Source organism: Oncorhynchus masou, chromosome 30 (assembly GCF_036934945.1).
Source record: "Oncorhynchus masou masou isolate Uvic2021 chromosome 30, UVic_Omas_1.1, whole genome shotgun sequence".
Taxonomy (NCBI): domain Eukaryota; kingdom Metazoa; phylum Chordata; class Actinopteri; order Salmoniformes; family Salmonidae; genus Oncorhynchus; species Oncorhynchus masou.
The window spans coordinates 49,396,109-49,412,963 of record NC_088241.1 but is presented as its reverse complement, the minus strand read 5'-3'; the positions used below and the strand labels follow the sequence as shown (position 1 = coordinate 49,412,963).

General features: G+C 42.3%; 2 protein-coding genes across 5 annotated transcripts; one reads left to right on the top strand and one right to left on the bottom strand.

Moving 5' to 3' along the window:
• Positions 1-2,986: 2,986 nt before the first annotated feature.
• On the bottom strand, positions 2,987-12,054 carry LOC135522704 (myelin-associated neurite-outgrowth inhibitor-like). Of its 3 annotated transcripts, none has more exons than XM_064949220.1 (7): positions 11,343-12,054; positions 10,705-10,799; positions 10,472-10,558; positions 7,112-7,254; positions 5,316-5,502; positions 5,055-5,167; positions 2,987-4,756 (listed from the first exon to the last, which is right to left on the bottom strand). In XM_064949220.1, exons 2-6 carry the CDS (start codon positions 10,778-10,780, stop codon positions 5,067-5,069), a joined length of 594 nt encoding a protein of 197 aa, XP_064805292.1. In that variant the 5' UTR covers positions 10,781-10,799; positions 11,343-12,054; the 3' UTR covers positions 2,987-4,756; positions 5,055-5,066. The 3 variants fall into 3 exon arrangements, with proteins under 3 accessions (XP_064805292.1, XP_064805291.1, XP_064805293.1); XM_064949219.1 differs by having other exon boundaries at positions 11,366-12,042; XM_064949221.1 differs by having other exon boundaries at positions 5,316-5,499; positions 11,366-12,037.
• Positions 12,055-12,699: 645 nt separating this feature from the next.
• LOC135522703 (F-box/SPRY domain-containing protein 1) lies at positions 12,700-16,361 on the top strand. 2 transcript variants are annotated; one of them, XM_064949217.1, is made up of 3 exons: positions 12,700-13,954; positions 14,397-14,753; positions 15,191-16,361. In XM_064949217.1, exons 1-3 carry the CDS (start codon positions 13,637-13,639, stop codon positions 15,374-15,376), a joined length of 861 nt encoding a protein of 286 aa, XP_064805289.1. In that variant the 5' UTR covers positions 12,700-13,636; the 3' UTR covers positions 15,377-16,361. The 2 variants fall into 2 exon arrangements, with proteins under 2 accessions (XP_064805289.1, XP_064805288.1); XM_064949216.1 differs by having other exon boundaries at positions 15,170-16,361.
• The last annotated feature ends 494 nt before the right edge of the window (positions 16,362-16,855 follow it).

Here is a 16,855-nt window from a genome sequence, read left to right as displayed (position 1 = left end):
CTGATTCTAGTTTGTGAGCTAGGCAGGCTACTGTCTGGGAAGGTCTCCCACTCAGAAGTACGAGATGCGGAGGGGGGCGGGGGTAGTTTGACCTCAGGTCTCCCCACTGGAAGCCAGAAGTAGGGAGAGCGAGGGAAACTATCAAATAGCACACCTCTAATTTTGTACAGTACTAATGCATTTAGTAATGCAGTTAGGTGTGCAATTTAGTTTGTGTTTCCTGTTTGAAGTGCAATAATCAGGTTCTCTTCTTTATAAGTGTTATCGATGTGTGATATGGAATTTGTGCAATTTAGTTGTGTGTTTTTTGTTAGCAATAGGGTAATAGCATAATAATTTGATTCTCTTTTTTATTTGAATTTATATACCACAATTTGTTTCAATTTGTCTTTGTTACATCTTTTTGATATTTATTAGTCTTATTTTATATATATATATATATGTTTTAAATGTTTTGATTATCTATTTATGTTGTTCCAAATGTCTGAATAAAAATTAGTTAATGCATAATGGTGCTTTTTTTGTTGGGGCGGGGGCTGTGGGGGGTCGCCCAGGAGGCCATACAAGCTGGAACTGCCACTGGGGATGAGGTCAGGACTCTGTACAGGCCAGTCAAGTTCTTCCACACCGATCTCGACAAACCATTTCTGAATGGACCTCGCTTTGTGCAGGGGGCATCGTCATGCTGAAATAGAAAAAGGTGTTCCCCAACATGTTGCCACAAACTTGGAAGCAAAGAATTGTCTGGAATGTCATGGTATGCTGTAGCGTTAAAATGTTTCCCCTTCACTGGAAGTAAGGGGCCTAACCTGAACCATGTAAAACATCCCCAGACCATTATTCCTCCTCCACCAAACTTTATAATTGGCACTATGCATTCAGGCAGGTAGTATTCGCCTGGCATCCACCAAACCTCGATTTGTCCGTTGGACAGCCAGATGGCAAAGCGTGATTCATCACTCCAGCGAGCTTTACACCACTCCAGTTGACATTTGGCATTGCGCATGGTGATCATAGTCTTGTATGCGGTTGCTCGGCCATGGAAACTCATTACATGAAGCTCCTGATGAACAGTTCTTGTGGTGACGTTGCTTCCAGAAGCAGTTTGGAACTCGGTCATGAGTGTTGCAACAGACAATTTTTACACACTACACTCTCCAGCACTCGGCGGTCCCGTTCAAGCTCAATGTGTAGCCAACCACTTCGTGCCTGAGCAGTTGTCGCTTCTAGATGACAACAAACTGAATTGCACAAAAAGGACTTCACAGGCAAGGATATTGCTGCCAGTAAGATTGCACCAAAATCAACCATTTATCGGATTATCAAGTACTTCAAGGAGAGCGGCTCAATTGTTGTGAAGAAGGCTTCAGGGCGCTCAAGAAAGTCCAACAAGCGGCAGGACTGTCTCCTAAAGTTGATTCAGCTGCGGGATCGGGGCACCACCACAGACTGATATTCTGCAAAAGGTACAGGCATTGGATGCTGAGGATTGGGGTAAAGTAATTTTCTCTGATTTTCCCGGATGCCCCAGACAAAGCTTGTCCGGAGAAGACAAGGTAAGCGCTACCATCAGTCCTGTGTCATGCCAACAGTAAAGCATCCTGAGACCATTCATGTGTGGGGTTGCTTCTCAGCCAAGGGATGCAGTGCCCTAGACCACTGCACCACTCACAATTTTGCCTAAGAACACAGCCATGAATAAAGAATGGTACCAACACATCATCCGAGAGCAACTTCTCCCAACCATCCAGGAACAGTTTGGTGACGAACAATGCCTTTTATTATTTGTATTTTACCCCTTTTCTCCCCAATTTCGTGGTATCCAATTGTTAGTAGTTACTATCTTGTCTCATCGCTACAACTTCCGTATGGGCTCGAAGGTCGAAAGACATGTGTCCTCCGAAGCACACCAACCAAGCCGCACTGCTTCTTAACACAGCACGCATCCAACCCGGAAGCCAGCCGCACCAATGTGTCGGAGGAAACACCGTGCACCTGGCGACCTGGTTAGCACGCACTGCACACAGCCCGCCACAGGAGTCGCTAGTGCACGATGAGACAAGGATATCCCTACCGACCAAACCCTCCCTATACCGGATGACGCTAGGCCAATTGTGCGTCGCCCCACGGACCTCCCGGTCGCGGCCGGCTGCGACAAAGCCAAGGAGCGAACCCAGAGTCTCTGGTGGCTCAGCTAGCACTCTGCGATGCAGTGCCCTAGACCACTGCGCCACCCGGGAGGCCCGAACAATGCCTTTTCCAGCATGATGGAGCACCTTGCCATAAGGCAAAAGTGATATCAAATTGGCTCTGGGAACAAAACATCGATATTTTCGGTCCACGGCCAGGAAACTCCCCAGACCTTAATCTCATTGAGAACTTGTTGTCAATCCTCAAGAGGCGGGTGGACAAACAAACACCCACAAACTCTGATAAACTCCAAGCATTGATTATGCAAGAACGGGTTGCTATCAGTCAGGATGTGGCCCAGAAGTTAATTGAGAGCATGGCAGGGCGGATTGCAGAGGTCTTGTAAAAGAAGGGTCATCACTGCAAATATTGACTCTATGCATCAACTTCATGTAATTGTCAATAAAAGCCTTTGACACTTGTGAAATGCTTGTAATTATACTTCAGTATTCCACAGTAACATCTGACAAAAATATCTAAAGACACTGAAGCAGCAAACTTCGTGAAAATTTATATTTGTGCCATTCTCAAAACTTTTGGCCACGACTGTAGACGCTGAAGGCAGATAGGAGACATATGGTCCACCTAGTGGGCATTTAAACAATGACTTGCATTATCTGACCAGATTACTGCAGTGAGCCTGAAAACAAAAGGTATCACCATGGGCTTGCTAGACGCAGGCTTCAGAAGACAGCTTGGAGCAAGTGTTTATAGTGGTCAGCTTAAACACCATATAGCCTGGGTCCCCAGAAATGTGAAGGTGACATGATTCAATGAAATTCTTAAATAAAAACAATTGACAATTCTCATAATTGTATTTTTTGGTCTTTCTTGAAAAAACAAAAACAAAAAAAACACATAAAACATTACAAAACAGATTCAGTAACTGAGGTGACATCTTGTAAAGGCACTATAGACGAGCAAATCAAAGACAATGATATATTGGTAAGTTCTGGTGGAGCCTTGAGGTGACGAGCAAACAATGTCAAGTTCTGGCTTCCTTAAAACAGAGCATCTCAAATGTGTATTTTCTTCCAATAGTGCTAAGAAAATTCTAATCTATTTAATCCATTCAAATAAATCCAGGATAAAAGTTTAAAACCTGTTAAAGTCTGTAGCTCTTGGTGTGGTTAAACCCAAACCAATAACAGAAAGGAATCTGTAGAAATGTTCAGGTGTGATACATACATTACGTCTGTCTGCACAATGGCTTTAGTATTTGAATCCGCTTTCAGCTAATAGAATTAAACACAAACACGCTCGCATGCATACAAATGCTCTCGCTCCATCACTCACTGTAGGATGGAGTCCGAATAGTTGTAAATTGCTTCCTTTCCTCAAATCCTATCCTTTGTGACCAGAAATAGATTAACTGTCATGACAGGTCTGTGTCATCCTGCTAGCTTCCTTTAGGGCCAGTACTTGAGTTGAACTGAAATTGGTGCCTGTACTCATTTTGGGTGCCAGATACTTTTTAGCTAATGGGAACAGGAGCTCAAGCAGTCAAACATTGGAGGTGCCTGTACTCAGGTCCGGTGAAGTAAAGCACTGTTCAGGGTCTCATCGTTTCCTTTCTCTTGGACCATTGGCCTATCTAAGACCTTTAGGACTCAAGTCTGTGTCTCATCTTCCATGGGCAAAGAGCGTGAATAATGTTTTCGTGTTGGATATCAGACATCTGAGACAGAGGCTTAAAACTCAAAAAGGCCAATTTTCCCATAATACGAAAATGGCCAACAGACAAATGTTAACACAGCATCCCCCAGAGAAATAAATGCATCCTAGCAACATTACCAAAAACAAGCAACGAAAACAATTGTTCTGCACAGCATTGTGTGTTAAACTCAAGTTACCAGTTTGTGTGAAATTAACTTGTTCCTTTCTTTTAATGTTTCACATTAAGAAATGGCATCGGTGATTCAAAATTGCAGTTTTCTTTCTTTTGTAGTTCATTAGAATGTTTCTTTTTGATGATTTTGCATTAGTCACGGAAGGTAGATTGAGCTAGTGTTATTTCTTCTTTTACACTGAGGTACAGAACATTAAGAACACCTGCTGTTTCCATGAGACTGACCAGGTGAAAGGGCAGCATCCCTGTGGAATGATTTTGACACCTTGTAGGGTCCAGGCCCCAATGAATTAAAACTGTTCTGAGGGCAAAGGGGGGGTGCAACTCAATATTAGGAAGGTGTTCCTGATGTTTATACACTCAGTGTGTATACACACGCATTCAACTCAATATGGATCCCAACAGCAAAACAAATTCAAACTCCCTTTGCACCACTTAATAGAGTTAGCTATAAAAATTGCAAGGCGGTACACAAAACACAACTTAGCCGTCAGACACAAGATATGCAGCAGAGTGAGTGAAGGATTCTTGGACAGCATCGTTCAAAACAGGAATAGTCAGCAGTAGGAATATTCCCTTCATCCTGTTCTGAACACACCTGGTGTTGTTTTGTAGTTGGGCTTCAGATTCACAGTATGCTTGGAAAGGAAGAACAACGAGACACCGGAGAGCGTCATCACCAACTGGAGTGTGAATGCATATCTACGATCTACTGACCTGAAGAGAGAAGCAGAGAAACAGTTGATTAAATACACAGTAATAATATGTATTGTCGGTCTATCAACACATAAAAGTACTTCTACTGACAGGGGGTATTATCCTAATTGACATGAAGCTATTGCCCACAGCTAACCTTCCCGCCCAACAAAATATATATACCCTACCTGCATTTAAATATTTCCTGACTAGAAATTGTAACCATTATGTATTCTGGTGTCAGTGCTGTTTCCCAGTGTTCATTCCCATCCATATTGACCAGAGAGAATATGATATGGAGGATGTATTTAGTACTCACAGTGCCATCACTTTACCACTGGGGGGGAACATAGCTGTAGGTGGGCACGCCTGGGTGTCGGTATGTGGGCATTGTAACTTGGTGGGGGGTCGGGGAGTGCGTCAACAAAGTTCCTGGAGAAAGGAAGGAGGTGGGAGAGGTCCGGAAATTAGACAGCGCAAAACCCATTTATTTAACACTGTTGCGACCAGATTATATACATTAAAAAAATACATTAAAAATGGTAAACGCATTAGAAAAAAAATTCTAAATGGAACTCGCCGGCTGACATGGCCATAGTGGTCCCTGCTATCATCCCCATGGCTATGCCATTGTGGGGGCGGGACTGGTGATGCATGGGCGGGGCATACATGGCTGCTGGCATCCCATTGGACTGGACCACTGTAGTGTGATGAATGACATGGGGTGGGGCTGCGTACAGAGGCTGTGTGTAGTAAGTGCCTTGCTGCTGAGAGAGAGAGGGCAAAGTGTTAATAGGTACAGTTTTATGAAACAGAATGTAATATTTTATATAGTTGAAGTCGGAAGTTTACGTACACCTTAACCAAATACATTTAAACTCAATTTCACAATTCCTGACATTTAATCCTAGTAAAAATTCCCTGTCTTAGGTCAGGAAAATAACCTGTCACCCAACATCAACAAAACAAAGAAGATGATCGTGGACTTCAAGAAACAGCAGAGGGAGCTCTCCCCTATCCACATCAACGGCACAGCAGTGGAGAAGGTGGAAAGTTTTAAGTTCCTCAGTGTACATACAGTTGAAGTCGGAAGTTTACATAGACCTTAGCCAAATACATTTAAACTCATTTTTTCACAAATCCAGACATTTAATCATAGTAAAAATTCCCTGTCTTAGGTCAGTTAGGATCACCACTTTATTTTAAGGATGTGAAATGTCAGAATAATAGTAGAGAGAATCTTTTATTTCCTTCATCACATTCCCAGTGGGTAAGAAGTTTACATACATTCAATTAGTATTTGGTAGCATTGCCTTTAAATTGTGTAACTTGGGTCAAACATTTCATGTAGCCTTCCATACGCTTCCAATAGGTTGGGTGAATTTTGGCCCATTCCTCCTGACAGAGCTGGTGTAATCGAGTCAGATTTGTTGCTTCAATATATCCACATAATTTTCCTGCCTCATGACGGCATCTATTCTGTGAAGTGCACCAGTCCCTCCTGCAGCAAAGCATCCCAAAAAGTACAATCTTAGTCCCCATGTGCAGATGCAAATCATAGTCTGGCTTTTTATGGCGGTTTTGGAACAGTGGCTTCTTCCTTGCTGAGCGGCCTTTCAGGTTATGTCGATATAGGACTCATTTTACTGTGGATATAGATACTTTTGTACCCGTTTCCTCCAGCATCTTCACAAGGTCCTTTGCTGTTGTTCTAGGATTGATTTGCAGTTGTCGCACCAAAGTACGTTCATCTCTAGGAGACAGAACGCGTCTCCTTCCTGAGCGGTATGACGGCTGCCTATCAGAAGCTTCTAAAGCCATGACATCCTTTTCTGGAATTTTCCAAGCTGTTTAAAGGCACAGTTAACTTAGTGTATGTAAACTTCTGAGCCACTGGAATTGTGATACAGTGAATTATAAGTGTAAATAATCTGTCCGTAAACAATTGTTGGAATAATTACATGTGTCAGGCACAAAGTAGATGTCCTAACCGACTTGCCAAAACTATAGTTTGGTGGTTGAAAAATGAGTTTTAATGACTCCAACCAAGTGTATGTAAACTTCCAACATCAACTGTAACTGCCTTAATGTTGCTGGACCCCAAGAAGAGTAAATACCAATACTAAATATCAGTGCCACAGTGAGACAAGTACAATTACAGTAGCAATAAGCAGCAAGCTAATGTGTATCTGAATTGTCTAAGGCAGACAGATATTATTACATTCCGTCTGACCTATGTAACTGTAATGACCTTGTAACAATGCAGCGATAAATACCAATTCTGCAGTACAACAAATAAGATAAACAGGTTCAGTTACATCATACTACTTCAGACGGTAGAGGCAGATGATCTCAGTTGATTACTGACTGACTGACCTGTGTGTAGGGTTTCTGTTGGGGGTAGGTGCTCCTCACAGGGAAGACTGCTGCAGGATAGAGGTTGGGTGATGAGGAGTAGGGTGGGACAGCCCCCGTGGTGGGCGAGCAGGTCATTTTAAAAGGAGTGCCCGGAGCGTAACCTATAAGAGAGGGTTTCAGAGATATAAACACACAACAAGGAGAGGTGTTGTTAACACACCGTCTAGGGTATTACACATTTTAACAGGGACCCCCCCCCCCCCCAAAAAAAATCAAATTTTAGGCCTATGTCCATAGGCAGGGTTCCCCAACTGGAGGCCCGTGGACCGAATTTGGTCCGCCAGTGGTCTTATTTGGCCCACCACGTTCTGAGCAATAAAAGAAGCCACTGCGCATGGGGACAAAGATCGTACTTTTTGGAGAAATATCCTCTGGTCTGATGAAACAAAAATAGAACTGTTTGGCCATAATGACCATTGTCATGTTTGGAGGAAAAGGAGGAAAAGGGGAGGATTGCAAGCTGAAGAACACCATCCCAACCGTGAAGCACAGGGTGGCAGCATCATGTTGTGGGGGTGCTTTGCTGCAGGAGGGACTGGTGCACTTCACAAAATAGATGGCATCATGAGGAAAGGAAAATTATGTGGATATATTGAAGCAACGTCAAGACATCAGTCAGGAAGTTAAAGCTTGGTCGCAAATGGGTCTTCCAAATGAACAATGACCCCAAGCATTCTTCAAAAGTTGTTGCAAAATGGCTTAAGGACAACAAAGTCAAGTTATTGGAGTGGCCATCACAAAGCCCTGACCTCAATCCTATAGAAAATGTGTGGGCAGAACTGAAAAAGTGTGTGCGAGCAAGGATGACTACATACCTGACTCAGTTACACCAGCTCTGTCAGGAGGAATGGGCCAAAATTCACCCAACTTATTGTGGGAAGCTTGTGGAAGGCTACATGAAACGTTTGACCCAAGTTAAACAATTTAAAGGCCATGCTACCAATTGAATGTATGTAAACTTCTGACCCACTGGGAAAGTGATGAAAGAAATAAAAGCTGAAATAAAATCATTCTCTCTACTATTATTCTGACATTTCACATTCCTAAAATAAAGTGGTGATCCTAACTGACCTAAGACAAGGAATTTTTACTAGAATTAAATGTCAGGAATTTGAGTTGAAAATTGAGTTTAAATGTATTTGGCTAAGGTGTATGTAAACTTCCAACTTCAACTGTAATATACACACACTACCAGTCAAAAGTTTGGACACACCTATTCATTCCAAGGTTTTTCTTTATTTTTTACTATTTTCTACACCATGGAATAATAGTGAAGACATCAAAACTATGAAATAACACATATGGAATCATGTAGTATCAAAAAAAGTATTAAACAAATCAAAATATATTTTATACATTACATTTTTCAAAGTCCATATTATGGCAAGAACCGCTCAAATAAGAAAAGAGAAATGACAGTCCATCAGTACTTTAAGACATGAAGGTCAGTCAATCCAGAAAATGTCAAGAACTTTCAAAGTTTCTTCAAGTGCAGTCAAAAAAAACATTAAGCACTATGATGAAACTGGCTCTCCCGAGGATTGTCACAGGAAAGAAAGACCCAGAGTTACCTCTGCTGCAGAGGATAAGTTCATTAGTTACCAGCCTCAGAAATTGCAGCCCAAATAAATGCTTCACAGAGTTCAAGTAACAGACACATCTCAACATCAACTGTTCAGAGGAGACTGCGTGAATCAGGCATTCTTGGTCAAATTGCTGCAAAGAATCCACTACCAAAGGACACCAATATGAAGAAGAGACTTGACTGGGCCAAGAAACACAAGCAATGTACATTAGACCAGTGGAAATCTGTCCTTTTGTCTGAGGAGTCCATATTTGAGATTTTTGGTTCCAACCGCCGTGTCTTTGAGAGATGCAGAGTAGGTGAACGGATCATCTCCGCATGTTTGGTTCCCACCGTGAAGCATTGAGAACGTGTGATGGTGCTTTGCTGGTGACACTGTGATTTCAAGGCACACTTAACCAGCATGGCTACCACAGAATTCTGCACCAATAAGCCATTCCATCTGGTTTGCACTTAGTGGGACTATCGTTTGTTTTTCAAAAAGACAATGACCCAAAACACACCTCCAGGCTGTGAAAGGGCTATTTGACCAAGAGGGAGAGTGATGGAGTACTGAAAAACCTTTGAATGAGTATGTTTATCCAAACTTTTGACTGGTACAGTATACCACGGGTATAACAAAACATGTATTTTTACTGCTCTAATTATGTTGGTAACCAGTTTATAATAGCAATAAGGCATCTTGGGGCTTGTGGTATATGGGCAGTATATACCACAGCTAAGGGCTGTATCCAGGCAGTCCGAGTTGCGTCATGCATAACACTAAGGTTGTGGGTTCAATTCCCAGGGATCACATACAAAAACAACCTATGCACTCACTGTTTATTTTATTTTATTTCACCTTTATTTAACCAGGTAGGCTAGTTGAGAACAAGTTCTCATTTGCAACTGCGACCTGGCCAAGATAAAGCTTAGCAGTGTGAGCAGACAACACAGAGTTACACATGGAGTAAACAATTAACAAGTCAATAACACAGTACAAAAAAGGCGAGTCTATATACATTGTGTGCAAAAGGCATGAGGAGGTAGGCGAATAATTACAACCTTGCAGATTAGCACTGGAGTGATAAATGATCAGATGGTCATGTACAGGTAGAGATACTGGTGTGCAAAAGAGCAGAAAAGTAAATAAATAAAAACAGTGTGGGGATGAGGTAGCTGAAAATGGGTGGGTTATTTACCAATAGACTATGTACAGCTGCAGCGATCGGTTAGCTGCTCAGATAGCACATGTTTGAAGTTGGTGAGGGAGATAAAAGTCTCCAACTTCAGGGATTTTTGCAATTCGTTCCAGTCACAGGCAGCAGAGTACTGGAACGAAAGGCGGCCAAATGAGGTGTTGGCTTTAGGGATGATCAGTGAGATACACCTGCTGGAGCGCGTGCTACGGATGGGTATTGCCATCGTGACCAGTGAACTGAGATAAGGCGGAGCTTTACCTAGCATGGACTTGTAGATGACCTGGAGCCAGTGGGTCTGGCGACGAATATGTAGCGAGGGCCAGCCGACTAGAGCATACAAGTCGCAGTGGTGGGTGGTATAAGGTGCTTTAGTGACAAAACGGATGGCACTGTGATAAACTGCATCCAGTTTGCTGAGTAGAGTGTTGGAGGCAATTTTGTAGATGACATCGCCGAAGTCGAGGATCGGTAGGATAGTCAGTTTTACTAGGGTAAGTTTGGCGGTACAAGAGTAGGCTACATGCAGCTCTCTGAGAGGGACTGATAACTTACCTGTGGGGAAGGCTGGGTGGTTGGCTCCAGGGTGGTACATGTTGGGAGTGTAAGCAGGGCCAGCCGAGTACCCCCCAGGAAATCCGGCTGCAGGGTCAAAGGTCATATATAAGTGACAAGAAAATCAGAAGCGTCAGACATACATTTAGAGAAACAGTGTGTGTTAATTACCCCGTAGTCTGTCTGGGTGGTATACATTTCCCAATCCATTACACACTAGTTACACTGCTTACCTGGGTATCCTACTAAATGTCCCTTAGGGTTGACATAGGGGACCCCTGTTGGTGCAGGGTTGTACACTGGGTTCATAATGCACTCCTTTCAGATACTGCAACAAAGACAAGACACATTTTTGAGAAAATATATTAAGATTGTAAAAAATAAAAAAAATAGTATTTTATTCCGTGGCTATATAACTAGCTAACGTTACATTGATCAATGATTTTTGTCATAATTAGCTATCATACGGCGCCTTTTCGCTTGATGCCTGTGGTTAAATGTAATGGGACCCTTGCCTTGATCGCAGCAGTAGCTAACGTTAGCAAGCTAAATGTATGTTGGTTATCGAAATATAAAATGCCTAGCGTAGCTAGCAAGCTAGATTTAAACAAACTAGATTTAAAACATGTTATTTTCCGTCTGTGCTGATAAATAACATCAGATAGCTATACTAATTTAGCTAGCTACCTAACAGACATGCATTTATCAATAGGCGATGCAGTAACTCCACAAAAACACAAGGGCCGGGCGTTTAGCATCTAACGTTGTCTATGTATCGTGTACTGGCTCTTCCAGTCACCCTTCAACTATCTCTTCGTCTTTGCCAATATTGGCAACATGTTTAACAATAGATGTCAACTGTGATGTTTACCTCTAGTTTTCAATGATACTCACAGTTGTAATTCTCAGTTTCCGACTGCTGTTCTTTGGCTCGACTCCTTACTTTTGGGTATTGTATTTTGGTTCTCACTGTCTGGTTGAGTTGACACTTTTTTATGCTTGGCTCACTGCACACTAAAATGATCCAGCAGCGGGCGTCACTTCCGAGTACAGCTTGTGGCGCTTTCATGAAAACTGGGATCTCAGGAAAAACAAGGTAAAATCATGACGTTATAGTGATCTTTAGGTCGAAAAGTCGGAGGCATCTTGAAGGCATTGATATCGTAATTCAGGGATTTCCGAGTTCCCAGTTGTTTTGAAAGCTGTATGAAGCTCATCTTGCCCATGTCACATGATGTGGTACTGTATAAAATGTTGACTTTCGCTTTACTGTCTCTGGGTCTGGGACGGCATTTATGTGAAACATTTTATACTCCATTATATAACTCGTATATCCCAAGTAGAGTAAAGAAAACACTGATGCATAGGCAACGTCCGTCTGGAACCAAATAATTACGAAGTTGTACAAGTTATCATATTGGACATGTTTAGGTGCTGGCATTTCTCAGCAATAAATTATTCATACAAAACCGGTATCAAACCTCAAAGAAGCATTCTTGCAGCCATCGAATAACAATTCTAGTCATGAGTATTACAGTATTATACAACGGGTTGGTCTAATCCTGAATGTTGATTGGTTAAAAGCGCATTCCAGTCGGTGTCTATTCCACAAATTTCCACCCGCTAAATCTATGACCTTAACCCTCCTGCTGTGTTCCGGTTTTCTCTCTGAAAAATGTAGTTATTTTAATCTACAGGCCATAAATAGCAAATAGAAGTTCAAAACAAGTAATGTTCACAAGAACTTCAGTTGATAAAAAGGTTTAACACAACATTAGGTGTTAATATATGTATTATTATGGATTTATAGCTGGGGCGGTCATTTTGGACCCGGGAACACAGAATGAATTAACATAACTGGAAGGTTAAAATGCCAATTTACTCTGTTCCATCTGACTGTGCAATCGACTGTCTCATCAGCCCAGGCAGGGAAGTTATAAACTTGATCTCCAATATAAAAAGCATATAGACATTATCACATTTCTTTTAGTCTAACATTCAGCCAGTCGAAATCATGAATCAGCTGGCATCATTTTCATGGATATACACAAAGAAATGTCAATTGAAAAAATGTCAAACGAAACGAAGTGCAGATAGTTTGCGGTCTTTCCAGCTTCAGTTTGAAGTTTTTGTGTTAGCTTTTGTTGGTTAGCTCTTAGCTCCTCTGAACAACGGTGTCCTAACGAGAAAACACAAATCGTGCCTCATTAGCTTATTGTTATGGATGTATCCAAATAAATGTCACTAGAAAACAGGTTAATTAAACAAATGCAGCTACTGTTATTCTGCCTGCACTGTTTGAAGTTAGCCGTAGTTGGCTAGTTGGCAAGCAAGGGATAAGAGTGTTGCTAGCCAGTATAGCGATAGAACATTTAGAACCTACGACTGGGTTGCGTCCATAGATACAGAACAAAAAGACTGAACGTCTGGGTTTTGTATCTGGCAACCGAACCAATTGAACGACCAGACGGCTTGGGTAGCAACCATATATTTGTTTCGGGACTATATCTTGTGGAAGGAAGAAATAGTATGAATAAATGCATCAAAATAAAGTTTTTAATGAACATCTGTCAATCATTATTTATATTGGTAACCAGTTGTATAAAAGTGATAATGCCCTCGAAGCCGGTGTTTTGGAGGATATGGCACCCGTAACGATATCTTCGAGAGCATTATCACCTAATTAAGGCAACCCACAGAATAGAAATTGACCCTGTGAACAGATCTAGGATCAATCCGTAAACCATACTACAAATTTGAGGATGGCCTCTTAAGGGGTAAAAATCTAAACTGACTGTAGATCAGCTGCGAGGGCCGCTGTATGACCGACAAAGGTCCTAATAGGTACACAAAGTAAAATACACCTATTATAATTTAAGACAAAACGTTGATCATGGGATTATCTTTGTCTCCTTCTTTATAATTGAACATGGCGGATCAGAATAAATATTAAATTTATAAATATATGATTTATCATTGCCATACAAAAATGTCCGGGACCTGACTGGATTTCCAACCGGGTCTGGGTCCATCGAATTAAATGCCTGACAATATCACCGCCGTGATTTAGCTAGTATTTAGAAATGGTCCATTTTAATACATTTTAGTTAACAATTTATGCTGTAAAACGCTGTTCATCGGTCGTTATTCTCAATTTAGCAAATTATGTCGGGAGCGGCCGCCGGAGGGGCGTCCTCTTGCTTTGGCGCAGCCGCTGCCAGTTGTAGCTCAGCTGGGTCGTCCTATGTTGCAGCGGGCGGAGATGTGGGAATAGCAGGCAGGCTACCTAGTCGGGTTCTGGAGCATGTGTTCTCCTATCTGGACTTGTATGATTTGATGCGGTGCTCGTTGGTGTGCTGGCACTGGAACAACTGCCTTGCCGATGAGAACAGCGAGGTGTGGCGGAGTCTGTGCGCTCGCTCTCTAAGTGAAGAGGCACTGCGCTCCGACATTCTTTCCAATCTGACAACATACAAGGGAAAGGTAGCAGCTACTAGCTAAGCTAATAACGTTTGTTTACTATTTGAATACCGAAGTGAAGGCCTATAGCTGTTGTTACAGATTTGGATTTCAATCCAGAAGATACCAAATTGTGAAAAGATCACAAACCCAATCAGCACACATTAACTTGCCATTCAATCATAGCCTAGGCTACTCATCAATGGTATGAGTCTCCCTGTCTGTCATGCACAGACTAGTGGCTAGCCGTCTATACACACACGCCCAGTTGTTTATATATGCAGCAACGCCAGCATTAAATACGATCCATAAGCATGGTGCAATCATTTCCTTGAATGAGATAATATTTTAAGTAAAATGGAATAGCAATGATTTTTGGTTGGCATGCATGTTGATTCTGCTCTCAGTCACTTGGATGTATGTCCTCTTCAAAACCCTAGCATATCTTTGTCTGCCTCTCCTGCAGCTCAAGTCCTACCTGCACGCTCTGAGTTCCCACGACTGCTCACGCAACGTCTACGTGAAGAAGAACGGTTTCACCCTTCACCGCAACCCCATTGCCCAGAGCACCGACGGAGCCCGCGGCAAGATCGGCTTCTCTGAGGGCCGCCATGCCTGGGAGATCTGGTGGGAGGGGCCCCTGGGGACCGTGGCAGTGGTCGGCATTGCCACCAAGCGTGCTGCCATGCAATGCCAGGGCTATGTGGCCCTCCTGGGCAGTGACGACCAGAGCTGGGGCTGGAATCTGGTGGATAACAACCTGCTCCACAATGGGGAGGTCAACGGGAACTTCCCTCAGTGCAACAACGCACCCAAATACCAGGTAGGTTAACGTTTTTCTCCTGGGTCGTATTGATAAGTGCACACCATAGCAAAATGTGTTGCAACGGAAACGACAGCTAAGCCGTGAGTGCCGGAGTTCAGGGACTTTGTCACCATGGGGTGGGTAGGCTGCAGACAGGAATAGACAACATATCTGTATGCATCAACTAAAAATGTTCAATTGAAGTTCTAAGCCATTGTTTTAGACTGATGACCCATCCCAAGGAAGTGATTCTAGTTGAAATATTATAAACATTTATTGGTGGGATGAGATAGGCCTGTGCAGTAGAATGCATGTCAAGAAGAACGCTACCTTAAATGAGAAGTTCTCTCAACAGTAATCATGTTAAATTGTAGCGTGAAAGAGAAGCCATTCCCTGTATTGTAGCTGTTACTTATTGTTATATTACTTTCTAGTGTAATGGTGTCCGTCCACAGATCGGGGAGAGGATACGAGTGATTCTTGACATGGATAACAAGACCTTGGCCTTCGAGAGAGGCTTTGAGTTTCTGGGAGTGGCCTTCAGAGGGCTGCCTAAAGCCTGCCTCTTCCCGGCCGTCTCAGCTGTCTATGGCAACACTGAGGTGACCATGGTCTACCTTGGCAAGCCTCTGGATGGATAGCACCCACACAACACCCGCTGGTGCCACGTCACATCAGGTGTGCCAAGGATAATGACTGATGGTTGACACCGAGAGTATTCTAAACTAACATTCCACAACCACAGGAATGGACTACAAAATCAACATGGATGAGAGTGAACTATTGATGGACAAGAGAATTTGACCAGGGTGGGGGAAGTGATCATTGATGGAGGGTGGGGGACTGAGGGCTGTTTCAAAGGTGTTTCTGACTCAACGTGGATCCTATCCACTTCAGCTGCTGGACCATTTTATTTAGAGTACGGGAGGACTTTACTTGTTTTTTTAATGTTATTTTATGAAGTAACAACACTGAGTCCTGTACATGCGGACGGTTTTATGATGTCTGTTCCTATGAGGCAAAACCAAATATGAACTGTGGCAAATAAAGACAAATCATAATGTGTGTGTGACACTGCAAGCTGTAACATTTCTAGAGTACACGTGTAACTGCCATGGATGGAACAGCAAAGGGGGACACTTCAGAGGACTATGCCGTGTGGGACACTTGGAAAAGACTGCTTCAGTAGAAAAGCTAGTCAGTCATTGCAGTATAACTGAAACGTCTCCTCTCTTCAGATACATTGTATAGGAGAGCAGAAGTGAGGAGACCATGCTACTGTGAATCCATTTGAATTGTGGTGGTATTCATCATACTATTTCATTATATTTATTTATAGGTTTTAATTCGTGGTACTATTGAAGAGGTCATGGAACCTTCAAAATAAAGTCTGCCTGGTGCCAGTCTGTAATTGATTGATTGAGTGTTTCATAATGCTTCCACAAGAGGGCAATCATTGACTTCTATATTCTATATAAAATAAGAACCACCCAATGATATTTGTTATGAAATCTGTGAATATGTATTGTAATGTTTTTTTTTTTAAATTGTATAAACTGCCTTAATTTTGCTAGACCCCTTGGCTGCAGCAGCTAATGGGGATCCATAATAAATACAAATAGGACATTATTTTACTTATTTCCCAAATTGAAAGCCACCTTTCAATGTCTCTAGTCATATTGTAATCTCCCTTTTATCTACAATCAAATGATTTCTGTTTTGTCTGACTTTCTCATGCAATTGGTGTTTGTGGGCTGAGTTAACTGCAGCACTATGTCATTTCCTATGCCCCAGGTGACGAGTGTTGGCAGGTTTCTGATATAAACTGAACAAAAATATAAACGCAACATGTAATGTGTTTGTCCCATGTTTCATGAGCTGAAATAAAAGATCCCAAGAATTTTCCATACTCACAAAAACCTTATTTCTCTCAAATTCTGGAACAAATTTGTTTATATCCCTTTGCCAAGCTAATCCATCCACCTGACAGGTGTGGCATATCAAGAAGCTGATTAAACAGCATGATCTTTACACCTTGTGCTGGGGACAATAAAATGCCACTCTAAAATGTGCAGTTTTGTCACAGCACAATGCCACAGATGTCTGAAGCTTTCGGGGAG

Excerpts from the sequence above, each read along its gene's own strand:
- LOC135522703 (XM_064949216.1), top strand. The coding sequence starts at position 13,637 with ATGTCGGGAGCGGCCGCCGGAGGGGCGTCCTCTTGCTTTGGCGCAGCC. Across the intron at positions 13,955-14,396 it reads TGACAACATACAAGGGAAAG|CTCAAGTCCTACCTGCACGC; the intron begins GTAGCAGCTACT and ends CCTCTCCTGCAG. Across the intron at positions 14,754-15,169 it reads ACAACGCACCCAAATACCAG|TGTAATGGTGTCCGTCCACA; the intron begins GTAGGTTAACGT and ends ATTACTTTCTAG.
- LOC135522704 (XM_064949220.1), bottom strand. The coding sequence starts at position 10,780 with ATGAACCCAGTGTACAACCCTGCACCAACAGGGGTCCCCTATGTCAAC. Across the intron at positions 7,255-10,471 it reads CCACCCAGCCTTCCCCACAG|GTTACGCTCCGGGCACTCCT; the intron begins GTAAGTTATCAG and ends CCTCTCTTATAG. Across the intron at positions 5,168-5,315 it reads CACTATGGCCATGTCAGCCG|GAACTTTGTTGACGCACTCC; the intron begins GCGAGTTCCATT and ends TCCTTTCTCCAG.